Source organism: Sarcophilus harrisii, chromosome 6 (genome assembly GCF_902635505.1).
Source record: "Sarcophilus harrisii chromosome 6, mSarHar1.11, whole genome shotgun sequence".
Taxonomy (NCBI): Eukaryota; Metazoa; Chordata; class Mammalia; order Dasyuromorphia; family Dasyuridae; genus Sarcophilus; species Sarcophilus harrisii.
The window spans coordinates 163,963,237-163,982,503 of record NC_045431.1 but is presented as its reverse complement, the minus strand read 5'-3'; the positions used below and the strand labels follow the sequence as shown (position 1 = coordinate 163,982,503).

General features: G+C 36.2%; 1 protein-coding gene across 2 annotated transcripts in view; it reads right to left on the bottom strand.

The window, feature by feature from the left end:
* Positions 1–19,267, bottom strand: part of LOC100927717 (sulfotransferase family cytosolic 1B member 1-like) — a 35,005-nt gene that overhangs the window by 1,213 nt on the left and 14,525 nt on the right. For both annotated transcript variants that reach the window (XM_031941903.1, XM_031941904.1), the window contains 5 exons: positions 16,134–16,231; positions 13,839–13,965; positions 11,779–11,873; positions 4,201–4,381; positions 1,202–1,315 (listed from right to left, as the gene is read on the bottom strand). In XM_031941903.1, coding sequence (XP_031797763.1) covers positions 1,203–1,315; positions 4,201–4,381; positions 11,779–11,873; positions 13,839–13,965; positions 16,134–16,231 — 614 coding nt within the window. In that variant the 3' untranslated portion in view covers position 1,202. The remainder of the gene's footprint in view (positions 1–1,201; positions 1,316–4,200; positions 4,382–11,778; positions 11,874–13,838; positions 13,966–16,133; positions 16,232–19,267) is intronic.

The window sequence follows — 19,267 nt, the reverse complement described above, 5'->3', positions numbered from 1 at the left end:
CCATCCTATCTTACTCAAACTTCATGTCTCAAATCAGCATGGGTGGATGCTTTAATGCTTTGGAAAGTCTTCCAATTTATTTTTGTACCTTTAGACAATTCTCTCTTGTCCAACATGAACAGGTGACCATCTTATGACTACTTAGTTAGTGGAGATGCCCTATGTTTCATCCAACCTTTGACATATACCTCCCCATCTCCCCAGTATGTCATTTTTGACTCTCAAGAGCAAGGTCTATCAACCAATGAGATTCTGTATTTTGGCATGCCTCTTTTGCATATTTTGGTATCAAACCTAAGTTCCTGGAAGAAGGGGGCATCTCAGATTGTGAGGAATAAGCAAATCCAGTTCATTAGAAGGTACCATAGACCCTTTAATAAAGTCCCATTTTTCTCAGTTTCTTTTATTGTACTTAGGCAATTATAATCCCCACAGAGGCCTTCTAAGAACTGAAAATGAGGAGGGAGTTTTTCAGGCACCAGGGAACTCATGCGATCAAGACTTCATAACAACACACAACAAAATAGAGAGTGAAGACTTCCAGGTTCTCATGAGATAGAGGTCTGAGGATAGGGTTCTGGGGAGAGGGGAGTACTGGAAAAGAGCTAGAGTTGGTAAAAAAAAAAATACTTTCTGCCATATAGAAGAATTAAAAAAAATAATAATAATTTTTTATTGAGAGAACCCATGCCTGGGTAAATTTTTTTACAGCATTATCCCTTGCACTCGCTTCTGTTCCGACTTTTCCCCTCCCTCCCTCCACCCCCTCCCCTAGATGGCAGGCAGTCCTATACAGGTTATCATATAGAAGAATTTGCCTAGTGATAGAACAAATAAGATTACTTAGAGCCAGAGAAACCTAGTTCTCACAGCAATTTGAATCTGCCTTGTCTAGAAATCCATGAGCTTGATCTATTGCTATCTACTTTAAACAAACTGCCTCTGAGAAGAAGGTGTAAAAGAGAAGTTTGAACGGGAAGTGACTAAATCCTAGCACAATTTTATGGAAGGCTATGGTCAGTTTTTAGTATTCTGCCCTTTGTGTGGGTTTCATTTAATTTAAGCTATGGCATATATATATATATATATATATATAACTTGATAAAGACAATAAAAAAGGTGTTGGCAGCCAGAAGCTGGTGGAAGGCACTGAGGATCCACCAGGTGGAGATCAAGAACATGGGTCTGAGAGGCAGGTCACCTTAGATCTCTGTACAGAACTTTAGTGTGCTTCCGGCCATTTCCTTCTCATACAGTGTATCAAATACTTCATTTTGGGCCACCGTGAAGTAATTCTTCCAGTCACCAACAGTCCCTGAAAAACAGAAAAGAGAACGAAACTTCCAAGTCATTTCTGTCTCCACAATTGTTTGTGTGGTCTGAAAAAATAGGTTAGGAACTAACGTAGGATTTATGCGGGGCATATATATCACCTCATTTGATTCTCAGTGCAACGTTGTAAGGTGAGTGGTATTGTTATTTCCATTGTGTAAGTGAAGAAACTGAGGCAGGCAAATTAGGAATTCCTCCTTCCCTCCCTTCCTTATCCTTCCTTCCTTCCTTCCTTCCTTCCTTCCTTCCTTCCTTCCTTCCCTCCCTCCCTCCCTCCCTCCCTCCCTCCCTCCCTTCCTCCCTCCCTCCCTCCCTCCCTCCCTCCCTCCCTCCCTTCCTTCCTTCCTTCCTTCCTTCCCTTCCTTCCTTCCTTCCTTCCTTCCTTCCCTTCCTTCCCTTCCTTCCTTCCTTCCTTCCTTCCTTCCTTCCTTCCTTCCTTCCTTCCCTGAATCCAGATTTGAAGGCAGGTTTTCTTGATTCCAGGTCCAGCGCTCTCCCTACCACACCATTAGTTGCCTCTAGGAGAGCTCTTGAATTTTATCTCAAAAAGTCAAGACGGCTCTGTGGCCAGCTGGAAGCTCGGCTTGACTCATTAGTTTGTTAAGAAGCAGGAGAAAATACTTTGAGAACAAGGCGTAGGGAGAGGTGATGGAAAAAGAAGCAGGAGAGCGAGGGCATCCTCGGAGAGGAACGAGAAGCTCGGAACAGAGCATCCGCCAAGCTTCCCACGGAAAGTCAGTTTCGTGGCTGGAAATTTGCAAAAGGGCTTCTGCTTTGCTGATTGGCTGGGAAAGGGCAGCTGCGGGCAGCTCCTTGAAGAGAATTGAATGGTGGAGAGTTATCGGTTGTCTTCTAGTGACATCTACAGGCCGAGAAAGGAGACGCCCTGCTGCCTTCTACTGCCCTCTTCTGTTGGATGTTCTCATGAGATGCTACATAGGACTTGTGATAGGATTGAGGTTGAGGATTAAGGAACGATGCACAACCCTGCCTCACTTAATCTGAGAGTACTGGGAACTGCCCCACTGGAAGCCAACTGGCTAGTTCAAGTTATGCCTCCTTCCTTCCTCCCTCCCTCCCTTCCTCCCTTCCTCCCTCCCTCCCTTCCTTCCTTCCTTCCTTCCTTCTCCTTCCTTCCTTCCTTCCTTCCTTCCTTCCTTCCTTCCTTGCTTCCTTCCTTCCTTCTCCTTCCTTCCTCCCCCCCTTCCTTCCTTCTCCTTCCTTCCTTCCTTCCTTCCTCCCTTCCTTCCTTCCTTCTCCTTCCTTCCTTCCTTCCTTCCTTCCTTCCTTCCTTCCTTCCTTCCTTCCTTCCTTCCTTCCTTCCTTCCTTCCTTCCTTCCTTCCTTCCTTCCTTCTCCTTCCTTCCTTCCTTCCTTCTCCTTCCTTCCTTCCTTCCTTCCTTCCTCCTTCCCTCCCTCCTCCCTCCTTCCTTCCTTTCCTTCCTCCCTCCCTCCCTCCTTTCCTCCTTCCTCCCTCCCTTTCTTCCTTCCTTCCTTCCCTCCCTTCCTTCCTCCCTCCTCTTCCTCTTTTCCTTCCTCCCTCCCTCCCTCTCCTCCCTCCCTCCTTCCTTTCCTCCCTCCCTCCCTCCCTCCTCCTTCCTTCCTTCCTTCTATGAAGATCCAAAATGGTGCACTGAAACTAAAGCGATGGAATTTAGTAGGACTAAAGGTAATGTTCTATACAAATATTTACCTATAGATGGAATATATATTTTTTTCCTTTTTGTTAAGCTAAAGTCGCCTCCCTGTAATATAAGGGTTGTGCTAGTAAATGTTTAATAAAGAAGCTGAAATAGGAAAAGAGAGTGTAAAATAATATAGGCAAGAAAACGTTTACCTTTTATCTACTTCACCAATTAGAACTTCATCAAAGTAGAATCAGTTTTCCCTCACCAGAGAATTGGATGATTATTTGTTAAGGATATACTAAGTGGGATTTGTATTTTGGGGAGGGGTTGCACTATGTCATCATCTCTAAGTTTTCCTCCAGGTTTCTCTTTCTATGATTCCATGATTCCCCTGTCATGTTAGAAAAACGACCAATCTTCTAGCATAAATAAAACTTTTGTAAGCAAAAATATATTGGAAATGCACTATAAAGCTGCTATTTAAAGAATTCTGGGCTAACACAAATAATTAGCCTTTAATTGATTTGTCTTGTAAATCTAGATTGTCATAAATTGTCATCTACACGATGTGACTTTAACCAAGACGTTTTAGTGAAGAAGAAATCTAGGTCAGAATGTATGAAAGATTTCAATTTGTTATCTTAAAACCTCCCATCCTTCAAACACTAATCTAGTCATCACTCTGAATGGATCAGGATCCTCCAACCCGGAGTACATATACCTTCAGGGATATAAGAAACTTAGTCTCTTTCTTTCTTATATGCATAAACTCAATAAATCCAGAATATGTTTTCTTTCATATTAAATGGAAAGTATGGTAAGTTTTACTGAAAGCCAAAATGGAACAGGGGTTGAAAAAGACATGGAAACATTGACTTAGAAAAAAAGAATAATTATGTCTGGAGGCAGCTGGTAGGGAAGATGATAGAGTGCTGGATTTGGAGAAAGAGGAGTTCAAATCTAAGGTCACACGACTTTAGGCAAGACCCTTAATTTCTATCTGCCTTAGTTTCCTCATCTATAAAATGGGGAAATGGCACACATATCTCCCAGGGTTGTTGTGTCTCAAATGAGATATAAAGTACTTAGCACAGCATGTGACATGTAGTAAATGCTATATAAATGCTAGCTTCTATAATAATAATGATGGTGATGACAATTATCATAACTACAATTTCTTCCCACCACACCAAACAACGAGAGCATGGAAATGATCATTGAAATCTCAGGAAAATAGTTACCCTTCCGCATGTGAGAGGAGACATTGTGATCCATCATTTTACTTGATATATTTGTAAAATTCAGCAAGGGATTGTTTTTCATTTTTTCAAATGAGGTATGATGGATGATCTTTTCCAAGACTTCTTCATCTAGGTTCTTCCCCAGGAACTGCATCACCTTCTCAATTTCCTTCTTAGGATTCTGCCAATGGGTAGAGAGATATTTTTAAAAAGGTAGTATAATAAGTAGTTCAGTGAATTTGTTTTTTTTTTTTTTTTCTGGAATATGGCAGGGAAAGATGATGGAAGAGAGGGTTGGGGTCAAGGAATACATGGGATCCCTGTCTTTTCCCTTCTCCATCCCTTCAAAGACTTATTGCTAGGTGGTAGTAATTGGAGCTGGTGGGATGTTGTTTATTAGTCCTACTTTATCTCCTGCTGGATATGGAGAATATACTCAAATCTGTCCTCTGGCTGTGCTATAAAATGGCCATTCTGGAGAGCAATTTGGAACTATGCCCAAAGAGCTATAAAACTGTGCATATCCTTTGATATAGTAGTCTCACTACTGGTCTATATCCCAAAGAGATCATAAAAAAGGGGAAAGGACCCACATGAAAATGTTTCAGGAAGTTTTTTTGTAAGTGGAAAGGAAGTAGAAATTGAATAGATGCTCATCAGTTCAGGAATAAGTTATGATATAGAAATATAATGGAACATTGTTCAATAAGAAATGATGAATGGACTGATTTCAGATAAGACTGGAAAGATTTACATGAACTGAAGCTGAGTGAAGTGAACAGAACCAAGAGAATATTACACAAGTACAATGTAACAACAAGATTATGTAATGATCATCTGTGATGAACTTGACTCTTTTCAACAACGTAGTAATTCAAGACAATTCAGTAGATTTGGGATAGAAAATGCTATCTGCATTCAGAGAGAACTATGGAGACTGAATGTGGATTGAAGCATACTATTTTCTCCTTTTTTGTTTATTTTTTTCTTTTTCATGTTTTTTCCCCTTTTGGTCTGATTTTTTTTTTTTTTTGCACAACATGATAAATATGGAAATATGTTTAAAATGACTGCACATATATAACTATAGCAGATTGCTTGCTATCTTGGGGAGGAGGGAGGTAAAAAAGGGAAGGAGAAAAATTTGGAACACAAAGTCTTACAAAAATGAATGTTGAAAATTTTCTTTACATATATTTGGAAAAATAAAATACTGTTAAAAAAGCAAAACAAAATTGCAGCTATTTATGTGGTTTGCCTTTAATTGTATTCTCCTCCCTTCATTTCATTATAATTAAAATAATAATAGCTAGCATTTATACAGCATCTTAAGGTTTGCAAAGAGTTTTATAGATATTTGATTTGATCCTCAACTCTGAGGAAGAAGATTCTATTATTATCCCCATTTTACAGATGTGGAAATCAAGACAAACAGGCTAAATGACTTGTCAGAGCTAGTAAGTGTAGTTGTCTGAGACTGGATTTGAATTTAGGTGTTCCTGACTCCATGTTCACTGTTTCATTGTTCTACCTAGCTCCTTGAGGGTAGGGATCACTTTATTCTTTGTATCTGCAACCTGGTGATTGGCCCATGGCAGACATATTAAAAAGCTTGTTTGGATGATTATAATGTGTGTTCTATGTCTAATTATTTTTTAAAAATTAAGTGCTAACTAAATACTTATCTAGTGTGATTGTTGTTGTTGGTTCTTCATTCTCAGAGGCCCATGACATCATGAAGGAGATGCTTCCGCGACATACAAGTGAATATAACAATCTGGTATGATTAATGTTGGCTGAGATAGAGATTCAGGAGAAATTTTTGATTTTTTAGAGGCCAAAGCTCTGAGGATAATTCCTGGCTTCTGAGACATGGGAGTGAGTATGGAAGAGGAGAACAGTGGACGCTTAAATTTATTGGATCTCCCACAATCAAGAGAGAGTATTGAAATCAATACTCTCTAGGCAAATGCAATTTTCCAATAAACCTTTGAGACAATCATAAACCTAGGCAGAAGTCTCGAGCTGATTAGTGTTGGGGAATCAGGGAGGTACCTCACCTGAAAAACCCCTTCTTGTCCTTGACTTTCACTATTCTATTTATTCTCATTATAGTCTTGAGCTCCATTCCACCTAATATTTAAAAGGGAGCTGCTCCTCTATAAATTATTGAGAATTGTTACTGCTCCCTACTATGTGTCCCCTGTAATGAAGAATTCAATATTTTCATGTCATGTTCTTCAAGGTTATTTTTCTCCTTTTTCTTCTCTCTATTCTCTAATTAGATCCTTAAAACATAGCCAATGAGGAACCAAGACAAGGAGAGAAAAACTGCCCCAGATTTTTAGAGCTCTCTTAAATATGGAATGAAATTTGACTTGAGAGACAACTTGGTCCTTTTTTTTTTGTTTCACTCACATTTATTTCTCTATCAGTGTTTATTTCATTACTATGAACTTGAGAAACATCAACAAACACAATTTTTTGCCTATAAAAAACAGAAAATAGATGAAATCATGCGTTTCCATGAAGTATTGATATACATTGGAGATTCATGACTGAGCAACTTGGATTTTTTGGCTTATTTCAAATTTGACACTCTTCTTTATGTTCCCTTCTGGACTTTATTCTGCTCTCCTCTGAATATTTCAATGACTTGCTTCTCCCCCTTTTCTTTCTTTATTTTAGGAATTAATAATCATCACATATTGAACTGAGTCATAGACATAACTATGGTTACATATATAATTTAAGGGCATGAATTTAGTCTAGTAAGGTTTTTAAAAACAATCTCACATTAGTTCTATATTTTATTATAAATTTTCTTTTTGTTATGAACTTAATCATCAACAACATAAATATTTCAATATAGAAAAAGGTATTGCTATTACTATTTATACTTTCCTACTCTTCTGTCCTCTGCCTGTCTAAATCCTTGTTTCGTTGTTTGTTGTTTAGTTGTTTCAGTTAACTCTTTGTGACCCCATTTTGGAGTTTTCTTGGCAAAGATATTGCAATGGTTTGCCATTTCCTTCTCTAGCTCATTTTACAGAGGAGGAAACAGAGGCAAACAGGGGTAAGTGACTTGTGTAATCACATAGGTAGTGTTTGAGGCTGGATTTGAACTCAGGAAAGATGAGACTTCTTGTGCTTTATATACTGTGCCACTTTGCTGTCAAATCCATATATTGGCTCTGAAAATATAAGTCTTATGTTGCTCCTCTAGTTCAGTACTTTTCTACCATAGTATATTTAATAATTACATATTTCTCTGCATAGTAACCTCATATTCTTTTTCTCCTTTTTCTTTCTGTACAAAGTAAAGGGAAGTGAAGAAAAAGGAGTAGTAAGATCAACTTTACTTAGTTACTTATAATTGAATTAATCTGTTTCTAGTTCTCTACCCCTCTTCTCACAAAGCCCAAATCTAAGTAAACAATTGACTCCGTTGTCAGGGCAAAGGATTTGAAGTTGTTCCTTTTCAAGGATGGAGGCGGGGTAGACATTCTGGGAAACAGAGAAGAACCTTTGAGACTGCACTCAGGTGTCTGATTATTTGGGAACTTGATTTTGTTGCATTTCTTAAAAACCAAGGAAAAGTGCAGAAAATATGATCTTGTTCAGAGGGGGTGGAAGAAAATGAATGTGTTTTTTTTTTTTCCACTTGAGTCCTGATTTTCTCTGTCATTTTGCCTATCAGACATGTAAAAAAGGGGAGAGGTTAGACTGTTCTCACCTGTCATAGAAGCTGTTCACTGGTTATAAATGAGGAATGATTCAGACTTATTTAATCTATCCTGGCAATCATTACTTCCCCACATTCTGAGCTCAAAAAAGGTACAAAGGACTCTCTATTGACCATCTTTTATAGACTGAATCTGAGGGAGCATAATTAAGAGTTGAAACTATTACAATATATGACAAAAGTATCTAGTTTACTGCAGTACTCATGATGGTCACAGAGGGGTATAAAAATTTATATGCCATTTACTATGTACTGTGCTAAGCAGTATATAAGTATTACTCCATTTTATCCTCACAACTATGTTAGGAAGTAGGTTCTATATTATCTATTAATTATTAGATTAACTATTAATATTAATCAATATCTATTAATACAACTATTTATAGTTAAGGAACCTGAGGCAGATAAGTTAAGTGACTTTTCCAAGTATGCACAGATAGTAAGAATATAAGGCTGGATTTGAACTTGGATCTTTTAAACTCTAGGCTCTATTTATTCTTCCACTAGTTATTTCTTTTTAAAAAAAAATAAAACATTAATAATAATGGTCCTGAGTGGTGCTTTTCACTATTTAATTGGTCCTTGATGGCTATTGCTGACTTATTTCAATCATGTCCAACTCTTTGTGACTCCATTTGGGGTTTTCTTGGCAAAGATACTGGAGTGGTTTGCCATTTTTTTCTGCTCATTTTATAGATGAGCAAACAGGAGCAAATAGGGTTAAGCGATTTGCCCAGAGCTACACAGCTAGCAAGTATCTGAAGCCAGATTTGAACTCAGGAAGATGAGGGTTTCCTGATTTCAAAGTCATTGTTCTGTCAACAGTGCCACCTAGCTATCTTCCTACCTACTTAAAAGGAATAGAATTTGAGAAGCTTGGATTGTTTCTCTTGGATTCCATTGTTTTCATCCTTCAAGAAGAGGTTTATCTACCTTATTGACTTTAGATCTGGCTATTAAAACTCCTTGCTTTAACAATAAGGAACAAAATGTGTAGAAGACTCCATCTAAAGGTTTTGAGGAACAAAACATAAATAACAAATTCTAAGATAAATTCGGTCCAAAAAAAGATAAACCCTATAGGCCCAGTAAAAGGATACAATGTTAGTCATGCTGCACTTAACAGATTAACATCTGCTATTGTAGTATTTTTCTCACTCCTTTCTAAATGACCTTTGAATATAATTAATTTTTCCAATTTTTTTAATGTGCAGTAAGCTAACTTGCTTTTGTGAAAAAGAAACATACTTTCAAGATCAGAAAAAGGCAGAATAAGTAATACTACAACAAATAAAATTTCTTCTATATTCTTACTATGGGGAATTAGAGACACCAATGTCTATGAATTATGGGATTTGGAAGAGAATATAAAAATTAGAAAGCACAGATGAGGTTGATTGATTGAAAGATGATTTGTTGTCTTGCTCAAAAGGCCTGAAGGAGCCTTTATTTTTCAGTATTTACCTCAGACCTTTTTCGAAAGGTGGTCCAGAGGGGATAGTCTTTCTCCCTAAAGCTAACTTGGAATTGGTTCATGCTTGCTTTGTCTGGTTTAGAGGTATGTTGTCCTTTATGGCTGTCTTAGTTTCTGTCTAGGGGCATATTCTTTCTGAGGGCTGGGTAACTTAGAGATACTGTTTTTCTCTCTTTTTACTTCTCTTTCTTCATATCCTCCTATGAATTGTATATATATCAGACATGCATCTTCTCTGTCTTTTAGTGAACCTATCCACCCATGTACTTGCCTTCTCTGTTTGACTTAATGAGTTATATAATTTTAAAAAACAGTCCCTCATGATAAAGCATTATCTAGTTGAATTAATTTTCCATTAAAGATTTTTGTCTCTGAACTAAAATTTAATCTGGGATCAATTTGAAAAGCTATGTTGGTATTTATCTATCTGTCTATCTGTCTGTCCATCCGTCCTTCCATCCATCTATCTATCTATCTATCTATCTATCTATCTACTTGGTGAATTCCCAGAGTACATCAACATGCTTATGCAAATTCTCCTGATGGAGAAGATGAAGAATGCTTGTGAGAAAGACATAATGATCTATAATGAAAGAAGAGACTATGGAGTATATACAGATATTTTAGCTTAGTCTCTTCTGCTGCTCTGCCTTTGGTTTGATGTCTTTGCTGATAGTATCTGGTGAGACCCTGTGCCATAAGGCCTTCCCATTGAAGCTGCCATGTGCCTGGGTCCTTTTCCTCTCTTTTTTTTCAGGTAAAGGGAAAATGGTTTCCTGGGGCCCTGGCACCTGGACTTTGCATCCAGATCAGCATTGATGCCCACAGGAGCATGGAGTGACCTTGGGGACACAGTCTAGCAGCAGCAGCTGAGATGAGGAATCATCTGACAATCATGTCATGTATACATATGACCTTGAGAATGAGGCTATGTAAAGATTGAACTAAGTTTGAGATTATTTGTAGATGCCTATCAGTTAGGAAGTAACTGAATAAATTATGGTATATGAATATAAAGGGATATTATTGTCCTATAAGAAAGGATGAGCAGGCTGATTTCAGAAAACTCTGGGAACACTTACATGAACTGATGCTGAGTGAAGTGAGCAGAGCTGAGACAACCTTGTACACAGAAACAGCAAGATTGTATGATGATCAATTATGATAGACTTAGCTCTTCTCAATAATACAATGATCCCAAACAATTCCAATAGACTTAGGATGGCATAGAGGATGGCATAGACTTAGGATGGTCCATAGAATATTCATATCATCTTCATCCAAATTATTTTCACAATTTTTGGTTTTTCTTCCTTATCTTTGCTCTGATATTTCTTTTATAACATGATTAATAAGAAAATATGTTTAAAATGATTGTACATAAGAGCAGCTAGGTGGTGCAGTGGATAGAGCCCCGGCCCTGAAGTCAGGAAGACCTGAGTTCAAATCCAGCCCCAGACACTTAATACTTCTTAGTTGTGTGATCCTGGGCAAGTCACTTAACCCCAATTGCCTCAGCAAAAAAAAAAAAAAAAAAAAAAAAAAAAAAAAAAAAAAAAAAAAAAAAAAGAAGAAGAAGAAGATTGTACATATAAAGACCTGTTTACTTTCTACCATCTTGACTCCACCTCCTGTACATGTATAGCCTATATCAGACTGCTGGCTCTCTTGAGGAGGTGGGAGGTAAAAAAGAGAGGAAGAAAAATATTTCAACTAATGTTGAAAACTATCTTTACATGTAATTGGAAAAAATAAAATACTATTAAGTAAAAAAGTTTGAACTCATTCTCCTCAGAGACTAAGATGTGATATCAGATGTTGAGGGAAAATGTTTATACTTTTGTTCTTGCTATATTTTGAAGCAAATGTTCCTTTGTAGAAGTTAGTTGAGGTTTAATAGAACTTGGGCATAAGTCAGTGACACTTAACAGTGAGGGAACACAACCAGTGGGAGTGTTATCTGAGAAGAAATTAGAGAAGAGATATTTACCATGTTCTTCAGAATCCCCCTAAAACCCTGAGGGTTCCCACAGCCTGACTCTGGAAGAACAGACTAGACCCTCCATGCTACATTTAAACCTTTAATAGGTTGAGCGAGTGTAAGCAGTTTCTTATAATCAGCTAAGATTTCCAACTGCCCATGTCAAAACTTTGCAAATTCTTAAGATTATTGGAATATCTATAAGTAAAACATATGTATGCAAAATGAGGCTTGGAAACAAATTCTGGCTAGGTAGACCAGCACCCCAGTCAATGAATGAGTGAAGAGCATAAGACCAAATATCTATTGATATGAATCTTTTTAAGCCTATGATATAGAGGGGGAATTATCCATAATGTGGGGCATGATCTGCTTTACCTTTTTCATATCTTCATAGAACAGATAAAGCATAGGATGATTTTCCTTTATATTCCACCAGCTCTTCACATGGGCAAACCAGGAACCATAAGACACTAAATCCAGAGAAAGGAAAAGTTAATTTCTGTAAGAATCCATCCAACCAACAATGTTTCTATCTGATTAGATTTTTTATATCATTATAGCTATCCAAGAATTTGGTCTCATTTGGTAATAATATCTAAAAGGAAATAATAGAAATGAAAGCCTCATTCAAAGTAATTATACAATTCATAAACTATCTGGGAATCAATTTAATAAGGTACAGCTAAAAGCTTTATTTTGCAGATACAAAACATTTCTCAATAAAATAACAACATGAATAATTGGAAAGAAATTAGGTGCTTATGTATGGGTCATGATAATTTAGTAAAATGATACTACCTAAAGTAATTTATAAATTCAGCAATATATCAACTAGATTATTAAGTGAATACTTTATAGATTTAGTCAAAAACAATAACAAAATTATCTTGAAAGAGTAGAAGATATTGAAACTCAAGGGAAATGAGTAGAAAGTAGCTATGAAACATTAGTTATATTACTAGAACTCAAACTAGTCATCAAAACTATTTTATATTAGTTAAAAATAGGAATATAAATCAGTGATATAGGCTAGGTAAGGAAGAATGAAAAACAATGAAACAAAATAACCAATATACTTTTTTTATAACTTGAGATTACAAATTACTCAGGAAAAAATTCTTTATTTGACAAGACTTGTTGGAAAAATTGAAAACCACTTTGTCACAAATTAAGTTTATACCGATATTTTACACAGTTTACCACAAGAAGCAAAGAATACTTATATGAACCGAACATTAAAGTTTGTGCCACAAAAATTAGAAGGGAATCAAATCAAGAGTTTTGCACAAATATGGCTAAGGAGATAATCCTGGCCAAAGATGATATAATTAGGCTTGCTCCATCAAGCAAGGGATAAAGGCAATCACAAAAAGTAAAATAGGCATTTTTGATTACAAAAAAATAAAAAGTTTTTACATGAACAAAATTAAAAAGAAAAAGAAGAGAAGCAGTTGATTGGGAGAAATTTCTTTGCAGAAAATATTTCTAAGGGTCTAATAACCAAGCCACATAGGGATTGACATAACTATACAAGAGCAAAAACCAATCCCTAGTCAAAGGATGTGAGCTAATAGTACTTAAATGAAGAATTGGAAACTAATAATAACCATGTTAAAAAATCCAAATCACTAATAATAAAGAAATAAATTTGAGGTTTTGCCTCATATCCAGCATATCAACAGAGATTGGATAATTGTATTGTAGGAGTTATAGAAAGATAAATATACTATTGGTGGAGCTATGAATTGGTCTAGCTATTCGGGAAAGTCATGTGGAATTATACTAAGAAAGTAACTAAAATGTCCATATGCATTGATCTGGATATTCCACTGCTGCAAGGTGTATGTACCTAGCAGATCAATATAAAAAAAAGAAACACTCCTTATATACCAAACATTTATATTTGTGTACGTGGTTGCAAATATATAGAAACAAAGTATATTGGAGGATGATTAAATGAATTATGGCAAGGGAACATTACCACTGTGTAAAAAATGATGGCTGTAAAAAATATAAAGCAGCATAGGAAGGCATATGAATTGATGCAAATTGAAACATTAGATTATGTAAACAACAGTTTACATAATGGTCACAACAGTATAATTGGAAAGAACAGTAGCGAAACAAAACTGAATGCTGAGAAATAATTATACACTTAAACTGGCCTCATACGACTGAAGTCGTATGAGAATGTTCCTCCTTCTTTTCTTTGCAGAGGTTTGGGATTACAGTTATAGAATATAGCCAAATACAGTATTTGGCTAATACATGGGATGATTTCTCTGACCCTTCTCCTCTCTAGACATGTGAGAGATATTGGAAATATTGGAAAACGTAAGTGAAATTAAAAACGAAAAACACCAGAAATATATATTAAAAAAAAACTCCTGAAATATTGAAGAATGAAAATAATTTTCAGGCTAATTCCGACCTACCTTTCCCAGACATGTACTTCTCCAGGTACTCTGCCCAAGAGTTTGGGTAAGGCTCTAATTTATTCATCAAGTCAAAATGATAATATGAAACTGCAACATCTTTGGCATTTCTTGCCATGTAAATTATCTGCAAGAGGATGGAAGCAAGATTTAGTGGGAATCCAAGGAAAAAAATTGTAGTCAGGAAAGCAACTGAGCTTCAAAGAAGATAATAATTTATTATTGGAGTTAATTTTTAAAATAGCTCATAGCTAGAAGCTGGCTTTGGAATTACCTTAAGAGGGGAGTTACAATGTCACTATCCTGAGTCCTCGTGCTCTGATAGGTGAGCTTCCTCCTTATCTTCCCTTCATACAGCTCCCCTCCTGTCTCTGCAGTGTGCTATTTCCTTTCCACCTACCTTGTCCTTTAATTTTTTTTGACTGTTTTTATTTTATTAATGTTTTCTGTTTCTTACAGAACTATAGTATCCCATGAATCCCTTGACTTTCCCTTTCTTCAAATCTATTCCATATGATAAAGAATGTAATTTTTTTAAGAGAGAAAATCAGCTTAATTGATAGATCCATTGGGAAAGTCCAAAAACACGTGCAATATGAAAAACCTTCCTATCTCGACTTTTATATGTTGTTTTCTCCTACTAGAATGTAAACTTATTGAAGGCAGAAACTGTTTTCTTTTCTTATACTTGTATCCCTGTCTTTTAGCATAGGGTCTAGCACAGCAAATGTTAAATAAATTGAATTATCCATCTAGCTATTAGAGATGTATAAAGAGGTTTGCCTCTTAACTTTGGAACATATGGATTCAAATCTAGCCTCAGACATCTGTTTCCCTCAGTTTCCTTGTGAAATCCAGTGAAATGAGGATAATAATATTGCCTACCTCTCTCAGCGACTGTGAGGATGAAATCAGATATTTTTAAAGTCTTTAGCACAATGACTGGTACAGAGTAGACCCTCAATAAACGTTTATCACTCCCTTTCACCTTTCTCCTTTCTCTTCTTCTTCCCCCAGATAGGAGGTATGAGCCTAGAAGAGTTGGAACTGTTCTAAGAGATCTTTTTTTATGCTTATTTCAGTATCAGATACCCAGAGAACTCCTTAAGAGTGAACAAGCCATTCTAGAGCTCTCTTGGTTAGTCTAGGCCAAAAAAAGGATAATTTTCCCATATCTTAAAGTTAAGACCATACAATTTTCTGCATATTCTACAATCCCAATTGCCAGTGTTGTAAGGTCTCCTTGTCTGAATCTACTCATATTATTTAAACCAGCATCTAATTGCTACTATATCCCAGAATTAATGTCTACTCTTTCCTATCTACTTCTTATATATTAATCAACAAACCTATTCTAAGCCAATCATTAAGGCTTTTTATTCAAAAGACATTTCTTCCTCTTTGGGGGCTTACATTTTATTGTCATTCTGTACATTCCATTTCCAATTACCTTGCATTGACATATACTTATTCTGATTCCCATCCTTCTTGCAGGAGACTCTTAGCAACTTGAGGGCAGGGATTGTTTTGTTTTTGTTTTACTTCTCCAGAAACTTACATATAACTAACACTTAGTGAATATTTATTGAATTGTATTGGATTGAATATCAATTTGCCTCAGTTTCCTTATCTGTAAAATGAGCTGGAGAGGGGAACAGCAAGCCACTCCAGTATCTTTGGCAAGAAGACTCCAAGTGTAATCATAAAAAGTTGGCTGCAATAACAACAAATATTTTCATAAGATCAACTCTGGGGGACTTATGCCTCCCATTCAGTTTCCCGAATAGGACAAAATACATTGAGAATATATGAGGTTCCTGGAGTATTGCCTTATTGTGAAATGAATGTACATTTGCTTTAAATCCTTAAATTAAATCCTTTCTCCATGGAATTGAGACAATAATTTCTTGTGGAGACTAATTGATAATACTTCAGATTTACAGAAGAAATTATCTGGGCCCTTAAGTCTAGTTCTATCATAATAATAAGAAAGCACTTAATGGGCATTAACTATGTTTCAGAACAAGTAGATAGAATCACAGTAAATAGAGTGTTGAGTGAGGAGTCAGGAAAGCTCTATTTCCTGAGTTCCTCAGTCACTTACTAGTTGTATGACTAAGGCAAGTCTTAACCCCATTTGTCTCAGTTTCCTCATCTGTAAAATAAGTTATACCAAACTTTAATATCTTTGCCAAAAATACTCCAAATGAAGTCACAAAGATTCAGACCTGATTGAAAAATGTTTGAACAACAATGATGCCCCAGCAGATTAGAGAGCTGCAACAAACATGTTACCTTGCATTTTTTTCCCCAGAAATCCTTGGGAATGAGATCAATTGGCAGATGGGTCTTGATAAGGCGGGGTGATGGCATCTTTTCTAATGCCTCTGTGCCTAGAAAAAGTCCATTTGGTACATGGAGACATTAGATTTTGCCAAGAACATTTCCATAACACCAATTCTATAGCCAACTGTCTTTATATATATATATATATATATATATATATATATATATATATATATATGTATATATATTTGAGTAGCTGTTGTTGAAATCTGAAACAGTTAAAAATTTCCTACTTGGACTCTTTTGGTATAATCTTAGGCAAACAGGGTAGGAGTGAATTGTAGCTTGAGCAAACTAGAGGCCAATTTACTCTTTAGTATACAAATTTGTTCTTACACACTATTTTTATCAGCTAAGTAGTGCATTGGTTAGAGGGATGGTCCTGGAGTCAGAAAGACTTCTTTTTCTGAATTCAAATCTGGCCTTAGATACTTACTAACTGTGTGACTCTAGGCAAGTCATTTAATCATATGTGCCTTAGTTTCCTCATCTGTAAAATGAATTGGAGAGGGAAATGGCAAGTATCAGTATCTTTGGCAAGAAAACTCCAAGTGGAATCATGAAAAGTTGGATGCAACTCAATAACAATAAATATTTTCATCAGATCAACTTTGGACCAGTTTTATCCATCAAGGACACCTTAGATTTTATCTAAGCTACTCTCTTTTTTTACAGTTCAAAATACCAAAGCTCAGAATGGTTTTAGCCATTTTGAGTTTTCCATTAATTCTAGCAGCTTCATGGCTTGTCCTTCATGATCTATCTTGACTACAGTAATATCCATCTAGATAAATGAACCAGAACACTCCTAGTTAAATAGCAGAAGCGGGATACTCAAAGACCTATATACCAATGAATTGTGGAGATTGGATGATTACACTCAACATTTGTCTCCATTGGGATTCTCATTTTGGATTCTGTGTGGGAGATGATACAGAATAACTTGAATGGAAGAAAGAGTCATGAAGAAGAGTTAGAGGGTTTTACAGTTGGGAAGAAGATTGAAGTTGGGGAGGCAAAATAGGAGAAGTTGAAGGAGAAGGATCTGAGTTCAAGGAGAATCATGAACCAAGGAGAAAGACTTGGACTTAAGGTGAAAGAGAAGGAAGAACAGGAGGAGAAGGAAGTTGGTACGGCAGTCAATAAGATAAAGTAGGAGGAGAGAATCTGGTGGGCCTAGGTAAGAGGTTATCTTACAGGGAAAGGCATTTGGGTGTGTATTACCAAAATAAAAAGGTGAGAAGGAAAGAATTATGTAACAGCTGCAGAACAAGCAGGTTGATCTTTTTGCCTCCACTATATGCCTTTGAGGTCAAATTGACCTCTGTCATTGATATTTCTTGCTTCTGGTTCTACCCTTTTTGGCCAAATAGAACAGGTCCAAATCTCTCTCTCTCACATGGTAACTCTTCAGATGCCTGATGACAGTTGTCATTTTGTCTCTGCCATTTATGAGATGGGCAACTATGGACAAATGACTTCAACTTCTCTGAGTTTCATTTTCCACAACTATAAAATAAGGCAAGGACATGGGTTCAAATCCCAAATCTATCACTCATTAATTTTCTAGGACATTACTCCCACCCCAGTTCTCCATGCCACTCAATTAGGGGACTGAAGGTCTTTATTTTCTTTTTAAAATTTTATTTTAATAGTGTGTTATTTTTTTCAGTTACATATAAAGATAGTTTTCAGCATCTTGATAACCAAGATTGTTTGGTATAGCAAACAATCTGATATAGGTTATACATATACAATCATTTTTAGCATATTTGTGAATCATGTTGGGAAAGAAAAATCAGAATAAAAGGGAAAAACCACAAGAAAGAAATAAAACAAAACAAAACAAAGGTGAAAATAGTATGCTTCAATTTGCATTCAATCTCCATGATTCTTTGTCTGGATGTGGATAGATTTTCCCTTTCAAGTCTATTGGATCATCACTTTGCTGAGAAGAGCTAAGTCTATCCTAGTTGATCACCACATAATCTTGCTGTTATTGTGTACAATATTTTTGTACAATTGTACAATTTTTTTTAGTTCTCCTCACTGGGACTGAAGGTCTTTAAGAAGAAGCTGAATGACCATTTGGGAATACTATAAAGGGGATTTTTATACATGTTCAGTTTGGATTAGATGCTGCTGAGTTCCTGGGGGAACCTCTATACCATGACAGAGAACTTTTGCATAGAAAGATGATAGGGATTTTTAAAAGGGAATCAATCAAAGATTATGAAACCACTGAAGCGCAGTTGATAGACAACCCCAGAGTCAGTCTTGTCTCTGAAACATAGAGGGATCCTTGAAATCCCAGTGTCGCAAGCAGCTTTCTAAGAATTTAAGAATTGGAAGGGATCTGGATTTGTGAGAAAAATAACCTCACCTGGGATTCTCTATGCCAAGTAAAACATTAATCTGATCTAATAGACAAAGAAATGACAACAAAAAATTAAGGTAGTAGCCAGAAAGTTGGATTTGGAAATGAGGCTGAGGGGAATGATTGCTGGGATATTTAATGCCCGAAGTAGGGAGTTATATAACAGGTTTTCCAGACAAATTTGGAACTCTGCTCTCTATATTACCACATATGTTCATTTAAAAACGAATATCAGATAAGCTCATATAAAAACAATTAACTTGACAAATATTGTAAAAAAGTTTTGGATATTTTTCCCATTTCATTTTTTTGATAACGGCTAGATTTCTACCAGAATGCTAGTTTGATGCACATTACATAAATAATGTAATACCAAATTTCCTTTTATATATATAGATTTATGGACATTTCAGAATAAGATTTCCTCTTTTGTAGGCTGTGACTGTGTAAGCATCTGGAGTTGGAATGCTGTTTGCCATAACAGTGAGCATGGCTTACTTTTATTACACTTGAAAATATACTCAGTACTATAAAAATGACAACCATGTGCAATAAACACGAGTCAAGTCTGTTAAATAACAAGTTCTGCATTATAAGTAGAGTAGGCTCTGAAACAAAAATTATTTTGAAACAATCTCTTGCTCTTTGCTCAAAGGAAGGGTGGATTAGGGCTGTGGCAATTTACTTCAATTCAGCAGCTCAGTTT